Below are 16,574 nucleotides of genomic sequence, written 5' to 3' on the forward strand. Positions count from 1 at the left end.
TATGATAATAAATAAATAAATATACAAAGATCCTGGGTTGGTCTGACTGGCCGATGCCTTAACTCTTTTATGATCCATTTGCATTATCAAATTGGTCAACGGGAAATTCTAATCAAAGTTAATGTTTTTCTAATCCCCAAATTTTGGAAAACCAAAGCAGTCCCTCACCTTTTGGGCTTTTAACGTCTTGCTTATGTGTTTGGTATCCAATGCACAAACATCTGTTGGAATATATGACGAAATGAGTGACCACAGAAACTTCTCATGGTCATGAGGTTTTGGGCCCAAAACTTCAACATATCATATATAGATGGGGGTGTCACTGTAAACCAGTGGTATACATATGAAACAAAGAAAGTTCTGCAACTCATGCCAAACATTTGAAAGAATTGAAGTATGGGTATTTTACAGAATTGTACACTGTAAATTACAACGACGGAATCGAATGAAATATGCCTCTAGTTTCCGGTAAGACTAGATCCTTGACCCTTGCTATCTTCAGAGTCGTCGGATAATGATAATTGCTCTCGAACTCGATCTACAAGTCGAGGGGCTTCCTGGTCTAAGTTCATAGGCCGCCTCTGCAAACTCTGCAAGATAATATATCCTCAAGACAATAAGCAAACTCAGCAAATATTAAACTTATATCCTCAAGAATGTCCAGTTTTACATAATAAGGAGACACAAAATGCGACTGATACATACCTCAGAAGCCCATAAGCAATCAAGTGCCTTGCGCGGAATTATGTGTATGTGAGTCTGAAAGTAACCCATGTTACATAGTAAAATTAGCAAAAGCTTATCATATTGCTCAAGGTAAATAATGAAATAGCTGCATAAAAGGGTAAAATTCTAATGTCAATTAACAAGCTAATATTGTTCAGTTGCAATGAGATTTATGGAATTTTGATTGCTGTCAGCAGATATATCAGTTCTCTTGTACGCTGCTGTTAATTTAATAAAATCGGAATTCAAAAAGAAAAGCATAAGGACTCACATGAAATATAACTTGGCCTGCAGCTATACCATTGTTAACTAACAAGTTGAATGAATCTGCATAATCAGAACTTCCCATGTTTATTTTTTGTAGCAGTCAATCTTAGCTAGGTATGCTTGAAAATGCAATTTCAATCAAGGATGTCACTGAAAATATCTTCGAAACATTAAGGAACACTACAGCACACCCTAATTGCTATATAGCAAGACAGTAAACCTAGAAACAAAAAGAAAGTAAAATATGGTGCCAACATAAAATGACTTTGAACACATACCAGAATCAGTGGCTTTCATGATTGCACTGCTGATAAAGGGCACTTTTGAACACATTGCAGCTACCACCTGCAGAGCAAGTTCATTTGAACTCATGCAACATTATAATGTCCCATGAAAATACAGAAACACATGCATTGGACACTACAAAGTATCCAAACAACCTATTTGAGATGTGTAGAGAAAATTACAGTCCGACCTGTTACCTATCATTAATATAGTCAATGTGCTCATCAACCTTAAGCTTATAATCCCAATGATGGACAATACCCTTCTATCCTTTATGCATACACGTAAACAAACTCTATGCTGATATCAAGAAATTATTCTCATCAATATCATCTAATGCATAACATATGAAGGCAATCAATACTCATATTTCATAATATCTAGCAACAGATTCATGACATTCATACAGACCCATTGCAAACTGATTGTATCAATAGGATATACTTACATCTGGGGGTGTGGCTTTCAACGAACAAAAATGAGATTTTGGGATAATAAGAGAATGCCTGCGAACAAAAGTATGAAATTGAGTATGGGAAAAAAAAACTGTCATGTAAAGATGATAGAGGTGTACCGAGTCTTTCTATTATCCAGCGTTAAAGAAATGCAGGCAAAATTGCCACAACACTTGCAAGTCTACAATACAGAACTAAAGTCAATCTGAAGCACATCATGCAGACTTCACAAATTTACAAACCATACAGTATGGTCTGGTAGTCATTTGATGCTACAAATCGTATCCCATAACTAAGACAACATGCCCTTTTCAGGGCAACACAGTTGAATCAAGTACGATTCACAAAACTGACAAACTATAATAAACACAGTTTCAATGCAGTGAAAGAAGCTGCTTTGTGAACATATGTGGAAGTTTATCCTGACAAGTAATGAAATTACCATAAAAACTCAAAGGCAAAGAAAAACAAGGGCTAGCAGTAAAGAAAAGAACAATTGTTTCTTGGATTAATGATACCTTACCCACGACTCAGGGGATTTATATCCAATATACACAAGCAAATATCATCCTCGTAAAGCTGCACGAAAAACAAATTCCGCAGAGAATCAAAACATGGAACAATCAGAAGTAATTGAACAGACATGGCAAAACAAACATGTGATTATGAAGATTGCTTCAGTATTATAAAAACCCAAAAAGGCAACAACTTCACATAAAAAACCAACTAGAAACATTTCCAAAACAAAAAACAGATTTTGAACAAACAGAGATACTTACAAAATAAAACCCATTACACAATCCACACTCAACAACTCAAAAATCAGTGCTGTGGTCTTATACTGCTATGAAAGTTTTCATCTTCAATATAATCGAAATTTTGCAGCTTCAATATAATGGGAAATGCAACGAATTAAAAATAAAATCGTCGAGCTTTTACTTTCTCAATTTGTATCTACCTTGAAAGCCGGTGCTTCACCGCGGATGATTTTGCAGAAAACACAGTTGTCTTGGAGATTACCCTTGTTGGAATCACCGGGTTGCTGCTTGTTACTGAAACCAGAGTCGCAACTGGAGCTGGGAACGGGAACTAGTCGGGCCGGAGCCGGAGTCGGACCGGGGCATATATGGGAACAGATAATGGAAAGCCTGCGAGCCTCCATTTTCAAGCAAGAACAGAGGTTTCGACAACAAGTATGGCTGTTGCCATGTTTTCCGATTCCTCTGAAATGTCGTGGAAAACTAGGAAGACAGAGAAACAAAACACCAAAGCTGGTTTTTGTTTTGATTTTTTTAAAATAAATATTTTAGCAAAATAAAAATTAAGAGGGTCAGGTGTGTTTGCTTATCCTCATGCCATAACTATGGTCGGATTTTTGCGCTCCCAAATGGGCCAATCAGTAAGCTGTGAATACAGAATTTATTTTCTTTATTAAATTAAAAGAATATAAGATAATGATAAAAGTTGCCTCGCCTTCAGTATATACATCAGCATTTAATTTTAAAATTTTTTTTTTTTTACGATTTGTTGAAAAATTGGGGAGGTTTGGCATTTATTATTATTTCATAATGGTCAACTTAATATTTGCTGTTTTGGGCGTTCAAATAAAAAAAATAGAAAGAAAAAATCTGATTAATTGCACAATTCTGCATGGTTTTCACACACAAATAAAAGTTATTGAGAAATTATCTAAAAACTCTTTTCAATTATAAAGGCCCAAAGTTTCTGAACAAAAACCATAAAAAATAGAAATGAAGGCCCTAATTTTCATTAGCTCGTTTACGACAGTGGTGAAGATTCTTCCTCTTTTCATGGTATCCAGGATCGAACTTAGGAAGTTTCTTTCTTCCAATAAAATCTTTAAAAAAAAGGTAGAAATATCCAAGAAATCCTCTTGGGCGTCCATAGAATTATTTTGGGTAAGCCTATAAGGGCCCAAATGAAAATAGTCAAACTAAAAAACTTGGGCCTAGAAGATGAGATGTCGAATTCAACGAGACATGGTCCCCAAATATGGTAGGCCCGTCAGAAACAAACTTCCTCTGCACTCTGAACAAGTCCGTGGTCCATCTTGTCACACCCAAGTTCGAATTCTCCTATTCGTGGATTAAATTAAATCACGATAACTTAAAAAATGGGAAAATATTTATTTGGGGAGTGAGAGCACACCTCCAAGTTTCCAACTACATTGCAACAAGACTTTGACAATCAGTAAATGATGCTGTTGGTGACCATATAACCAAAAACATTCCCTGCACCGCACGCCTTCTAGAACAGGAGAAAGAAACCTTTCCCATTTTCTCGTTCTCCGGATTAAACAAACCAAAATAATAAAAACAAGCCTTCGCCGAACCCATAAAAAAAAAATATGCCGGTTACGTCATCCCCAACGACATACAGGGAAAAAGCGTGCGCTCGAAACGGCAACCACCGTCGGATCCTTCCACGTCATCATAACCCCCGCCATGACAATCACGTGTGCGCATCACAGCGCACCTCTCCACCAGATGGCATTAAAGCCCGCACCTCACACCGGCAACAACCCCATGCACTGGAGAAAAGCAAATATATACGTGGGCCCCACTCTTTTGAATTGAACCCTTCCTCACTAAGACTTGCCTTCTTCCCCAAATTCCTCCCTTTGTCTCTCTCTCTCTCTCTATATATATTTTCGTACATTCGGGTCTCTGCACAGCTGCCAACGAAACAGAAGAACCTGAAACAATGGACGACCAAAACGACGGCGTCGTGGCTCCCAGCTTGGATTTCCAGCGCCTCAGAGTGATCTCGGCGCTGGGGCGCGGGGCCAAGGGCGTGGTATTTCTGGTGAAGGACGAAGAGGCGGCGGAGTTCATGGCGTTGAAGGTGATTTCCAAGGACTTGATCGAGAGGAGGAGCAAGGAGCCGAAGAGCGACGGCAGCGAGTACCGAAGAGTCTGCTTCGAGCAGCAGGTGCTGCGTCGTTTCGACCATCCGCTTCTCCCCAAACTGCATGGCGTTTTGGACACTGAGAAGCTCGTCGGCTACGCCATTGATTACTGCCCCGGCCGCGATCTCAATTGCCTCAGAAAACGACAAACCGAGCGGATGTTCTCGGATGATGTCATCAGGTAACTTAACTAATTCAGAGATCTATACGTCAAATTCTGTTTGATTACCGGGAAAATGACATGACAATTTGATTATTTTATTATTTTATTTTAATTATAGATTTTACGCGGCGGAATTGGTTCTGGTGTTGGAGTATTTGCATGGATTGGGAGTGGTTTACAGAGATTTGAAGCCGGAGAACATTATGATCCAAGAAAACGGCCACATTATGCTCGTCGATTTCGATCTCTCCACCAAGCTCTCGCCGATGAAGAATGCTCAATCGGTTCGGATCAGTTCAAACTCCACAGCTGAATCCAGCGCGGTCCAGAAGAAGCGGTGCTCGCCATTCCAACGGTTCTGCAACAAGGGGATTTCGCCGGACGACTCCGTCTCGCCCGCCGAACTCAGTTTAAACTCGGGCAAACCCGGTTCGGACTCCTCCGAGAAGTCGAACTCGTTCGTCGGAACGGAGGAGTACGTGGCGCCCGAAATCGTTTCGGGCAGCGGCCACGATTTCGGCGTCGATTGGTGGTCCCTTGGGGTGCTTCTTTATGAAATGTTATACGGTGCGACGCCGTTTAGGGGGTCGAATAGAAAAGAGACGTTTTATCGGATACTGACGAAGGAACCTGAGCTGACAGGTGAAACAACGGCGCTGAGGGACTTGATTGCGAGGTTGCTGGAGAAGGATCCGAAACAGAGAATCGGGCCGGGTGAAATCAAGGACCACGATTACTTTAGAGGGGTCGAGTGGGATTTGATTTTGCGAGTCTCGAGGCCGCCGTACATTCCCGAAATTGCGACTGAGGGTACGGATGGAATGAACAAAAAAATTGACGTGGAGACGGTTGTGCAAGGAATATTCGGAGGTGAAGATGGTGGGGCGAATAAAGGCAATGAGAATGATGAGAATAAGAATAATAATGAGAAGCAAAATGTAAATAAAAGAGAATGGGTGGAGGGATTGAATCACAACCCCACCCAAGAAAATGCATTTTTGGTTTTCTAACTAATTTTTTTTTGTAATTGAGGGGCATCATTAGCTTGTGTATGTTATTTAAACCTTAATTAACTGTAATAATTTTGCGCTTTTTTATTATATTATATTGGGCAAAAGCGTTCTTCTTTGCACGCAAATCACAATCTGATACGTTTGCAAAATTTGATTATATGAACAGTTTGCTAAAACAATTTATCTCAACATACACTTGCACCTTCCAAACTTGCCGATCTAAAACCAAAATTAAATATTGAATATGAAGTTTCACCAGAAACAAAGAGGAAATTTCGAGCACTGGGGCACGTGCTATTAAATTCACATTTCTTGATTGACAATTCGAAGGATGGTCCTTGAACTACTACAGTATGACTTTGTTGTTCAACAATTGGAGTCGGCCGCTTATTCAATACCGAGTAAAGTGGATGGCATAGAAGAAAAGGGAAACCGAATATTCAGATTTCGGTTATTAATTATGGTTTCATACTTGATCATCTGTTAACCTTAAATGTCGGTTTCTTTAATTTGTTGAGATATTTTTTTAGTATAAACGCTAGTCTTAACTAGATGGGAAAAGAATTTCACACACACACAACTATAATATCGTGGGAATTCAAACATGATACTTTTAATCTGCAAATCAAAGCCTTTTCCTAATGTGCTAGACCTCGTTAGCTTAACTTGTTAATTTAATAATACAATTAAAGGTCACCAGGTTTTACTTGAGACAAGAAATACTCGTTGAATCAGCGTGTCACGAAATCAACCCTAAAAAAAAAACTTGATTTTATCATCAAAATTTCGTAGCTGGCTTGGCTTCCATGCAATAATGCATGAAATGCATGTGCATCCAATTTTAGCTCACAATGACTAACCATTGCTAATAATTGCAATATTTACACCTGGAACTAAATACATAAAATTGGTTGTAACACTTATCTAGATAGCAGGGCGAGCAACTATAGCCTGTTGTAACAAGACCACACCAGCCTATTTTCCGCCAATCCTAGCAGCTCAAAATTAATATCAAACACCTTCAACTGCAAAGGGGTCATCCATTTATGGCTTTGGACCCTCCTTTCGGCAGGATTCACATATTTTTGTTCTTGGCCACAAGATCCAGTTCATAGAATTATAGGCTTGCAAGAAAAAGACTGTGACCTCACGACGGAAAATGGGTTAGATGTGGACATTCGTCCTTTTCATTTTGGTTTTCACAAGGAACATGTAGGCAAAATAATAAAAGCTTGCATCGGTAGCTAGATTAGAAAACTTGTGCTTAGAATAACAAAACGTCTTAGTTTGTTTTTCTCGTTTTGATAAACAAAAATGTTACGAGCACTTGAGATTCTATGTTCAAATCACATCTTCCTCAATATTATTTATATATATATAGAGGGATTGTAATAAATTGGGTGAATTAAGCTAAGTTGGAGAGGGTCTTTTATTTATTTATTTATTTAAATTTTATGATAATTATTATTTTTTTAAATAAAAAAATAATAGAATGAAAGGTATCTATTAGTCTTTGCTTGTCGACCAGACAAACGGTAATGATTTTTGTCCCACTAGCTCGTAAATCCCTGTTTGACTAAATTAGCCCTTACTAAATTCAGATTAAGAAGAAAAAGGCTTATGATTTGAATTCTGAGTATGAGGGATGATGGATAATGACTTGCTTTCCACGAAGGGACGTGAAGTAAATTGCGACATAAAACATCTATCTGTATTTTGTTGACATCTTCTTCTCTTCGCTTTCACACCCATTGAAAACTCTTCTCTGTTCTCCCTTCACAACTTAAGTTATTTGTACACATTAACCACATCAATACAAAATTACTGATAAACCTTTGTATATGCTCTTATTTAATTTTGAAAACATGCGATAGTCAAAACTAAAAAGTGAGAGACTTCTCTCACACACATAATACAAAGGTGTCATGGTTCAAACATGATAGAGACTTCTCACACACACAGACACTACCAAGATTGTCATGGAAGTTCAAACATAAATGAAACTATTAATCTGCAAGTCAATGTCATTTTCTTTATATTTGTTGAGTTTTGTTTTTCTCAAAATATGCGTGAAAATAACACATAAAAAGAAAATTATTAATGGCTTAAAAAATAAAAATACTAAAGTCGACTGTCCAAGCTTTGACTTTTGGCCGGATTCATAGTATTTATTTGGTATTATTATTTGGTCTTCATAGTATTTGCCTATTTGGTCATACTTGGCGGACTACTAATTCTAGTTGGCTTGGGGAAAACAGATCAAAAAGACCGCAAAATGTTGATATAAAAATAGTGACAAAGGGAATTATATAAAAGCAAATAAAAAAGCGAAACAAAGAAAAACGTGTTCGTTCAATTCAACACATTCGAAATGAAAATCTCATTGTAAAAGCATGAATTTATTTGTTTCAGAAAATGAAAGCTGCTTATTCTTCAGCCAAGTATTCTTTCTCTGCGTCACATATGAAACTCAAATCACAAGTTATGAATGTAAATTTTAGTTATTTCTAGGCTGAACAAGATTCCTACAGAATGATACTATAAATCGTGTCCAAAGCAGTCCACAACATGGCAGATAACTCAATGAATACGGTCGGAAGGGGCAAAGAAATATGGTAAAACCAAACACGAGTGGACAGAACTTCATGTCATTCAACATAGCTAGATTAGTAATCCAAACCGTTTATTTTGTAGATATTTATTTTTTCATTTTGGTTGTTGACCAGACAAACAGTAATGATTTTTTTCCCACTAGCTCATAAATCCTTGTCTGACTCAAGTAGCCCTTATTAAATTCAGATTAAGAAGAAAATGGCTTATGAATTGAATTCTGAGTATAGAGGATGATGGATAATGACTTGCTTCCCATGAAAAAAGGTGAAGGAACCTATGACATAAAACATCTACCTGTATTTTGTTGACATCTTCGTCTCTTTGCTTTCACACCCGATGAAAATTCTTCTATGTTCTCCCTTGACAACTAAAGTTATTTGTACACATTAACCACATAAATACAAAATTACCCATATACCTTTGTCTATGTTGTTCTTTAATTTTGAAAACATGCGATAGTATAAACTAAAAGGGGAGGAGACTTCTCTCACACACACATACTATTTGCCAATTTGGTCTTACATGGCGGACAACTAATTCTAGTTGGCCAAAATAAAGAAGTGTATATTTCCTGTTAGCTTGGGGAAAACAGATCAAAAAGAAGAATTCCCTTGGGAAACCTTGAATTTAATATTCCTTCCTAAATAAGTTTCCTTGTTCTTGCTGGATTAGTTTTTTTGGAGTCAATTTCCTTAGAACATAAGGAGTGACCAATTTCCTTAGAGCATAGCGAGTGACCGCAATTTTCTTAAGGCATAGGGAGAAGGGTACTGTTCTCTATAAATAGATATATTCACCTGCTATTGATGAATGCATACGGACATTTGCAAAACATTGTGAAGTTTTAATTACGGTTTGATTATATAAGGCTAGAAGAGAGTGCAGGAAATAAGGACAGAATTAGAGAGGTTTATGAGAGAGCTATTGCTAATGTTCCTCCTGTGCCGGAGAAGCGGTATTGGCAGCGCTACATTTACTTGTGGATCAATTATGCAATATACGAGGAGCTTGATGCTGGAGGCATGGAACGCGCACGAGATGTATATAGGGAATGCCTTCAACTGATTCCTCACAAGAAGTTTTCATTTGCAAAAATATGGCTTCTCGCTGCCGGGTTTGAGATACGACAGCTGAATCTCGAGGGTGCACGCAAGATCCTTGGTACTGCAATAGGCAAGTCACCTAAAGATAAGATATTTAACAAGTATATTGAGATTCAGCTGAACCTTGGGAATTTCGATGAATGTCGGAAATTGTATGGAAAGTATCTGCATTGGTCCCCAGAAAATTGTTATGCGTGGACCAAGTATGCAGAGTTAGAGAAATCTTTGTGTGAGACAGAACGAGCTAGGGCAGTTTTTGAACTTGCCATCGCCCAACCAGCACTTGACATGCCTGAATTGTTGTGGAAGGCATACATTGACTTTGAACTATCAGAGGGTGAATTTGAGAGAGCTAGAAAACTTTACGAGAGACTCCTAGATCGAGCAAAACACCTAAAGGTGTGGATCAGTTACGCGAAATTTGAGGCATCTGCTACAGTGGAAGCAATGTGTTCAGAAGACCAGGATCAGGATTATCTTCGTGAACAAACGAAGCAATGTGTTCAGCGTGTTCGAAGAATATTTGAGAAAGCTTTTAACTATTTTACAACTTCAGCACCTGAGTTGAAGGATGTTTCCCTCTTTTCGGCCTAGGCGGCCGACGGAATGAATTTTTGGTCCTTCTTTTGAGTGCGAGGTGAGCCACCACCAAGCCCCGAATTTGGGCTTGAATGGAATGTGAATAGATGGATGTGTTGCGCTTCTAACTTCTGACCAAACGATTGATCGGCCAAGCAAGGAACCTCTTCTTGGCCTAGATTCTTTTACTTCCTCGGGCTCGAGGATGGTTAGATTTTGTACGGATGTTTTTGTGATTTTTAGGGTTTTATGTAAAAATAATGCAATTAAAATAAATATGCGTATAAACGTAAAGACAAGAATTGAAGTGCGATAAAATAAATCAAAACAATAAATAAAGTAAGAACGAGATAAAAGCGATAAGAACGATAAAAGGAAATAAACTTGAAATTAAACTTAATTGAAGTGCAATAACAATGAAAATTAAAGCAATAGAAATAAACTTGAATTTAAATGACAAGGAATATAAATCGAAACAAGAATTTAAATGACAAGAAAAATATAAACTTACACTAGAAATATGAAGAACTCGCTACACTAGGTGCTTGAAAAGTAAAATCCTAAGTCTAGGAAAAGAAAAGTGCGAGACGAAAGATAAGTTTGTTTGTCTGATGTTGTGTGCCTCTTCTGCCTTTGTTTGGTGAGGTTTATATAGGGCATCTATCAGCCCATGAGGCTGGCCATTGAATGGCCAAATGTCAACTCTTTGAAAACTCTTTCATTTTGAAGCCCATTGAATTCGTGGGATCACATTGGTAGAAATATTATGATTGCTTGATTCTCTCATGTTTTGGAATATGTTGAACTATCATCAATCTCCTTGATTTGTTTCCTTATGAGGCCTCCGTCACATGCACATTGACCTCCGGAAATCTTGGGCGTGAATTCGTGGCTTGGGCCTTGACCTCCGAGATTTCATTTTGACATTTGGTAGAACCTCATGCCCCTTGAGTTTTTAGAATTCTAAAGTTGGCTAACCATCCACTAAGGTGGGTGGTATGGGAACTCCAAATATTTGGATATTGGGCTTGGCCCTACATTGGACTATATTTGAGTTTTCAAATATTCGAATATTGGAAACTCGGTGAACATACCTCCCACCAAACTTCAACTTCCTCGACAGAAATACCTCACGCCGAACTTCAACTCCATTGGCCCGACTTTGCTTGCCCAAGTGTTGAGAGAAGGGCACCAAGGTGAGCAAGGAGAAAATTCGCCATGGCCCAACTTTTCGTAAGAGAAGTAGCCACCAAGGTATTTAAGGAGTGCCTAGCCCAACTTTTTGAGAAGGAAGCATTCGGCCACTTTTGCAAGGATACGCCCATTACTTTTGCAAGGATACGCCCGATCATATTTTTGAGAAGACACCATGGCCTTTGAAGAAAACACATTGGCCACATTTCGGCCGCCTAGATATTCTTCGACCGCTAGGAATTCTTCGGCCACTAGGAATTGAGCAGTTAGGAATTCTCGGCCACCTAGATATTCTTCGGCCGCTAGGAATTCTTCATATTAAATAAGGCCGCTTGCATTTTTAGAAGTTGCCCAACTTGATCTGGCCCCAACTCCTTCGGCCATGCCCAGCCGCATTTCTTTGCCCAACTCTGCGATTGAGAGCCCGATCGAGACTCTTCCAAAACCAGGCCGCACTCTCCAGCCAAGCTTGAACGCAGCCCGGCCCATTCTTTCAGCCATGCAACCTTGCCCATTCTCCTAGCCACGTAGCCCGGCCGCATATTAGCAATTCAATACCCGGCCGCTTATTCTCCAATTCTCGAGCCATTCTGGCCACAATAGACTATAGCACGGCCGCTCGTATTTCCGGAAGGTACCCGGGTTGGGTGAATTTTCCCCATCCCCAAACAAAGGAAGAACGATGTCTCTTGCTTGAAGAAATGCTGAATGTGGAGGCTAGCTTTGGAGATCTCGGTGATGCTAGCTTAGTCCAGTCTAAGCTTCCAAAGAAACTTAAGAAGCGGAGGGCAATAGTAACCGAAGATGGCCCTGCTGGATATGAGGAATACGTTGATTACAGCTTCCCAGAAGAAGCACATACCCAAAACCTCAAGATATTGGAAGCTGCCCACATGTGGAAGAAGCGAAAGATTTCTTCCGATGATGATTAGGAACTTTTTGCTCTTTACTGTTTTATATTCTAAGATTCAGACAAATTCCTTCTAATCCTTGTCTTCCCTGGTTAAGGAATGATCATCAGATGGAATCGATTTGTGAAATCAATGTAATGCTGTTTTTGTGTTTTTAGTTATACTTGGCCTTTGCTGGAGGTCGGGCTAGTTTCTTTTCTCCGTTTGTAATATTTGAAACTACAAAATCTGTCCTGCTATGCCACGAAATAAACAAGATTTTTAACTTCATTGTCTTTTAAGCTTAATATGATGGTATGCCCTAAGAAATCAGAAGGCATACTGTGAGGCAGGCCCTTCATTTAGGGTATGCAAGATTAGGATCTGCACGTAGTTTCCTGGAAATCTTTTTCATAGGCTCCATCTTGTAGCAGTGATTGATCAGACTTTTATAGAAATTTCTTCTAGTGATTTTCCTACTTCACTATTCAAGAATTGTTATGCGTTTGACTCTCATTGTTCAATGAGTTGAACTTGTTTGAAATTCACAAATGTATGTCATGGCTTGGGACTGCCCTATTGAAAAAGGAAAACAGAAATACTAATTGCACTTTGGATCTAGTTGGGCCAAATGTTGATAGAAAAACAGTGACAAAGGGAATTATATAAAAGCAAATGAAAAAGCGAAACAAAGAAAAACGTGGACGTTCAATTCAACACATTCGAAATGAAAATCTCATTGTAAAGTATTCTCCAGTCAAGTATTCTCTTTCTCTGCGTCGCATATGAAACTCAAATCACAAGTTATGAATGTAAATTTTAGTTATTTCTAGGCTGAACAAGATTCCTACAGAATGAAAAAGGAAATATGGTCGGAAGGGGCAAAGAAATATGGTAAAACCAAACACGAGTGGACGGAACTTCATGTCATTCAACATAGCTAGATTAGTAACATAGTCTAGATCCAACAGTACAGAATTGAAAACAAAATCAAAATCCTGCATAAGATTTCTTCCAAAATGCTGAAAACTAACATAGTAGGAAACACACGAAGCAAAATAAACCATAATAGCTCCAAAGCTCACTCATCCTCCTGGCTGCGCAGCCTGGCAAGTTTGTTGGTAACAACAACATCCAACTGCGCTGCACGCTCGACGATCTCCTTTCTCTTCTTGGTCGAAATATTGTGTGCAATCTCAGCACAGTAAGTCCTGTAGTTACATTAGAGAAACAAGAGGTAAGAAAACTCTAAAGCATAAAAGACTTCTCTGAAGATTGTGAAAAATATTTTAAAGGAACTGTTGCATACCTGTTGTGCATCATTAGGATTTCAACCTCTTTGACATTGTGCACAACGAATTTCTTGAACTTATTAGGGAGAAAGTGGCGAGTCTTCTTGTCTGAACCATAGCCAATGTTGGGCATCAAGGCACATCCCTTAAACTTTCGCCTGACACGTGAATCAATACCCTTGGGCCTTCTCCAGCTTTCCTGCCATAAATAAGATCCAACCACAGCAATTTCATATTAGGGCCCCAGGATGCATGGAAGCACAAAGAAGTCAGGATCTCTGAGATACTTCAACACGTCCAAACAAAACAAGCAACATTCATCATCAAATAAGATAAGAAATTACACCACTTGATCACCCAGCAAGCATCTACTATCCAGACTTGAACTCTAGCAGGCCAAATTATCTATCCAAAATATAGAACCAGAGCAACAATCTCATTGCCAAGCAAGAAAATGATGCACAATGAGATTCATCGCCTCACCAGAAGTCATTTTTTAAATCGTTATCATATTCTAATTACACTCTTAGCCAAATAGATCAAAACAAAACAATGGATAAATCCGACTTTTCGTAACTCCCATAAACATATACACCATTCCAAATATAGAACCAGAGCAAGAATCTCCTTGCTAAGCAACAAAATGATGAACAATGAGATTCATCACCTCGCTGCAAGTCATTTTTTAAATCGTTCTCATATTCTAATCACACTCTTAGCCAAACAGACAAATAAAAAAATGATGGATAAATCCGACTTCGTGTAACGCCAATAAACATACGCAACTCTCCACGTCTGTGAAGAATACACTTGCTACTACTATATTTGAAGCAAATACAAATCTGTTAACTAAAATTATCTTCATTGCCTTGCAAATACCACAAAATATGCATGCATTGGTAAAATTAAATTATCCCAAAACCTAATTGCTTAAGACATTGTAAATCATACTGAAAGACCCCATTATAAGTTATATCAAGCAGAACAATTGATAATACTTCTTACAATAAAATTGAAATTTCAAACAATCCGTACGATTCAATTACTTTTAAAAAAAGGAACAGAAATGAAATGACCCAGAGATTCATACCTTGACGCATATCTTCCTGTCACTTTGGGGCCTCTTGAAGTGCTTGGTACGCTTCTTCACAATTTGCTTCTTCAGCAAAGGGACAGCCATTGTTTCTGTCACTCAAATCACAACAAAATCATGAATTTACTAAAATTATATTCCCAAACAATAATATAAATAGCAGTTCCTGTAAATATTAGGCCAAAAAGCATGGTGTTTTGAAAACAGAGAAGGATCAGAGATTAGGGTTTCGAACCTGATTGAAAAGAAGAGCAGTATGGCGCTGCTGAGGAGTTGAGGGAGGGAGGGGCACAGAGGACCTAGGGTTTTAAGTGAGCGAATATATACGAAATAGCTGCAATCTGCTGTGGTCGACGACACCGTAAGATTTCATTTGTTTTGGGCCGTGAGGGAGTCTCGAGCCCAATCAGTTGGATCATCGCCTCCAATCCAGGCCCAATTGAGCAAAGTCCAAGTTACTTGATTTAAACACTTTGAATCTGTTGAAACAGAAAATATTGGCTGCCTTGGTTTGATTGCTTGTGGCCTGGGCTTCCTTGGTGGAGTGTGGTGGTTTTGCTTGTTGGGTTTTATTGTCGCATTTAAAGCTCATCTGAGAGAAAACTTAGTTATGTACGTGATGAGAGAGATGGATAGAGTGAGAATATATTTCCGCCTTTTCTGACTTAAATAAAAGAGATAAAAAGGCCAATTTCGTGTAAGCTTTTTCTTGCTTAGAAAGGAGCCTTTTCCTTTGCACAACATTTAGGTAGTAAAGGCGTTAAGAATATCACTTTTGAGCTTCCTTAATGAGTTGTTTTGTTTTGTTGTATCTGTGCCATCCTCTTTTAAGTGAGTTTTCAGAATGAAACTCTTCCTTGAAAAGAAAAAAAACACACCCCATGAGGTTTTTAAAATTACACAAACACCTGGGGTTTTTAATTGTTTCCATAAAACCCCTTTTCATTAATTTTTCATCCAAAGATTGATGATTTTATACAAAACAATTCTCCAAATTACAAAATTGGGCCTTGAGATTAGATTGCATATACTTCATTGAGGTTAATTTTGTCATTTGCATAATTTTTTTTAAAAAAAAAAAGAAATCATCAATTTTTGGACGATTAATCAATGAAAATGGGTTTTGTGAAAACAAATTGACCTTGTTCGTGTAATTTTGAGACTGAAGGGGTTTTCACAAGAAATCTCAAGGGGTGTTAATAACTCTTAAGAAGATCAATGTAAAGGTGTCAAATTCAGGAATTTTAGTCAATATTTATAATTAACTTCTTATGGGACATAATTACATGGTTCCCATATGATGTTAGGTAGGAATACAAAAAGAATAGCATTTATGTAGGAAGAAAATGAAGAAAAAGATTTATGCTTCATGATTTCAAATGAGTCATTGTACATGATCTTGCATTGAAATTAGTAATTTCAATGCACTGTCTATGTAAATAAATAAATCATTCAAACCCCATTCTTTTGAATTTCTCCATTTAAATGGAGAAATTATATAATACTAGGGGAGAAATTTTATAATATTACGGTAGTATGGTCACGTGGTATATCTTGTATACATGTTACGATATGGGTAGACGACATGGTTTATTTTCCTTCCTTTTAGAGAATAGTATCAATAAATATGTCCACTTATATTATAACACATATACAAGATGTACCACATAACCATAATACTATAATATTGTATAATCACTCATTCAAATGACCCTGTGTGTCAAAGGTGAAAAAAAGTAACCAAAGCACAAGGCATTTCCCTGAAAATTATGCATTCTAGTCTCCTATAAATGGTCTCTTTCCTAATTCCCCCCTTGAAATTCAAAGGTGTCATACAAACCAATGGGCAGGCATTCAATGCAGGATCTCTGGAATCTGTTTCACTCTCCAACTGCTTTGACAAAATTGTAATTAATTAGCATGCATTGTGACATTATACATGCAGGGTTTGGACACAAGTGTCTGCATAGCC

At 38.0% G+C, this 16,574-nt stretch overlaps 4 protein-coding genes across 4 annotated transcripts; 2 read left to right on the forward strand and 2 right to left on the reverse strand.

Annotated features, from left to right (window-relative positions):
• Window positions 1–276: 276 nt before the first annotated feature.
• On the reverse strand, window positions 277–3,062 carry HINT3 (histidine triad nucleotide-binding 3). The gene is made up of 7 exons (XM_008246473.2): window positions 2,692–3,062; window positions 2,257–2,312; window positions 1,727–1,784; window positions 1,272–1,338; window positions 998–1,053; window positions 706–759; window positions 277–590 (listed from the first exon to the last, which is right to left on the reverse strand). The coding sequence occupies exons 1-7, from the start codon at window positions 2,893–2,895 to the stop codon at window positions 459–461; spliced, it is 627 nt and encodes a 208-aa protein (XP_008244695.1). The 5' UTR covers window positions 2,896–3,062; the 3' UTR covers window positions 277–458.
• A 1,309-nt stretch (window positions 3,063–4,371) lies between these two features.
• LOC103342815 (serine/threonine-protein kinase OXI1) lies at window positions 4,372–5,925 on the forward strand. The gene is made up of 2 exons (XM_008246474.3): window positions 4,372–4,843; window positions 4,944–5,925. The coding sequence occupies exons 1-2, from the start codon at window positions 4,458–4,460 to the stop codon at window positions 5,833–5,835; spliced, it is 1,278 nt and encodes a 425-aa protein (XP_008244696.2). The 5' UTR covers window positions 4,372–4,457; the 3' UTR covers window positions 5,836–5,925.
• A 3,399-nt stretch (window positions 5,926–9,324) lies between these two features.
• On the forward strand, window positions 9,325–12,470 carry LOC103342854 (uncharacterized). The gene is made up of 2 exons (XM_089055441.1): window positions 9,325–10,127; window positions 12,002–12,470. The coding sequence occupies exons 1-2, from the start codon at window positions 9,474–9,476 to the stop codon at window positions 12,257–12,259; spliced, it is 912 nt and encodes a 303-aa protein (XP_088911567.1). The 5' UTR covers window positions 9,325–9,473; the 3' UTR covers window positions 12,260–12,470.
• Window positions 12,471–13,128: 658 nt separating this feature from the next.
• LOC103342816 (large ribosomal subunit protein eL32z-like) lies at window positions 13,129–14,944 on the reverse strand. Its single transcript, XM_008246475.3, has 4 exons — window positions 14,838–14,944; window positions 14,600–14,694; window positions 13,527–13,708; window positions 13,129–13,428 (listed from the first exon to the last, which is right to left on the reverse strand). The coding sequence occupies exons 2-4, from the start codon at window positions 14,687–14,689 to the stop codon at window positions 13,299–13,301; spliced, it is 402 nt and encodes a 133-aa protein (XP_008244697.1). The 5' UTR covers window positions 14,690–14,694; window positions 14,838–14,944; the 3' UTR covers window positions 13,129–13,298.
• Between the last annotated feature and the right edge of the window lie 1,630 nt (window positions 14,945–16,574).

The sequence above is a fragment of the Prunus mume genome, linkage group LG6, assembly GCF_029339155.1.
Source record: "Prunus mume cultivar Tortuosa linkage group LG6, ASM2933915v1, whole genome shotgun sequence".
Classification (NCBI taxonomy): domain Eukaryota; kingdom Viridiplantae; phylum Streptophyta; class Magnoliopsida; order Rosales; family Rosaceae; genus Prunus; species Prunus mume.

Coding starts and splice junctions, on each gene's coding strand:
- LOC103342854 (XM_089055441.1), top strand. CDS start 9,474: ATGGAACGCGCACGAGATGTATATAGGGAATGCCTTCAACTGATTCCT. Junction 10,128..12,001: donor CAGCACCTGAGTTGAAGGAT/GTTTCCCTCTTT, acceptor CCCCAAACAAAG/GAAGAACGATGTCTCTTGCT.
- HINT3 (XM_008246473.2), bottom strand. CDS start 2,895: ATGGAGGCTCGCAGGCTTTCCATTATCTGTTCCCATATATGCCCCGGT. Junction 1,339..1,726: donor TGAAAGCCACACCCCCAGAT/GTAAGTATATCC, acceptor CTTGCTCTGCAG/GTGGTAGCTGCAATGTGTTC. Junction 1,054..1,271: donor CATGAAAGCCACTGATTCTG/GTATGTGTTCAA, acceptor CTGATTATGCAG/ATTCATTCAACTTGTTAGTT.
- LOC103342815 (XM_008246474.3), top strand. CDS start 4,458: ATGGACGACCAAAACGACGGCGTCGTGGCTCCCAGCTTGGATTTCCAG. Junction 4,844..4,943: donor TTCTCGGATGATGTCATCAG/GTAACTTAACTA, acceptor TTTTAATTATAG/ATTTTACGCGGCGGAATTGG.
- LOC103342816 (XM_008246475.3), bottom strand. CDS start 14,689: ATGGCTGTCCCTTTGCTGAAGAAGCAAATTGTGAAGAAGCGTACCAAG. Junction 13,709..14,599: donor ACAGGAAGATATGCGTCAAG/GTATGAATCTCT, acceptor TATTTATGGCAG/GAAAGCTGGAGAAGGCCCAA. Junction 13,429..13,526: donor ATCCTAATGATGCACAACAG/GTATGCAACAGT, acceptor ATGTAACTACAG/GACTTACTGTGCTGAGATTG.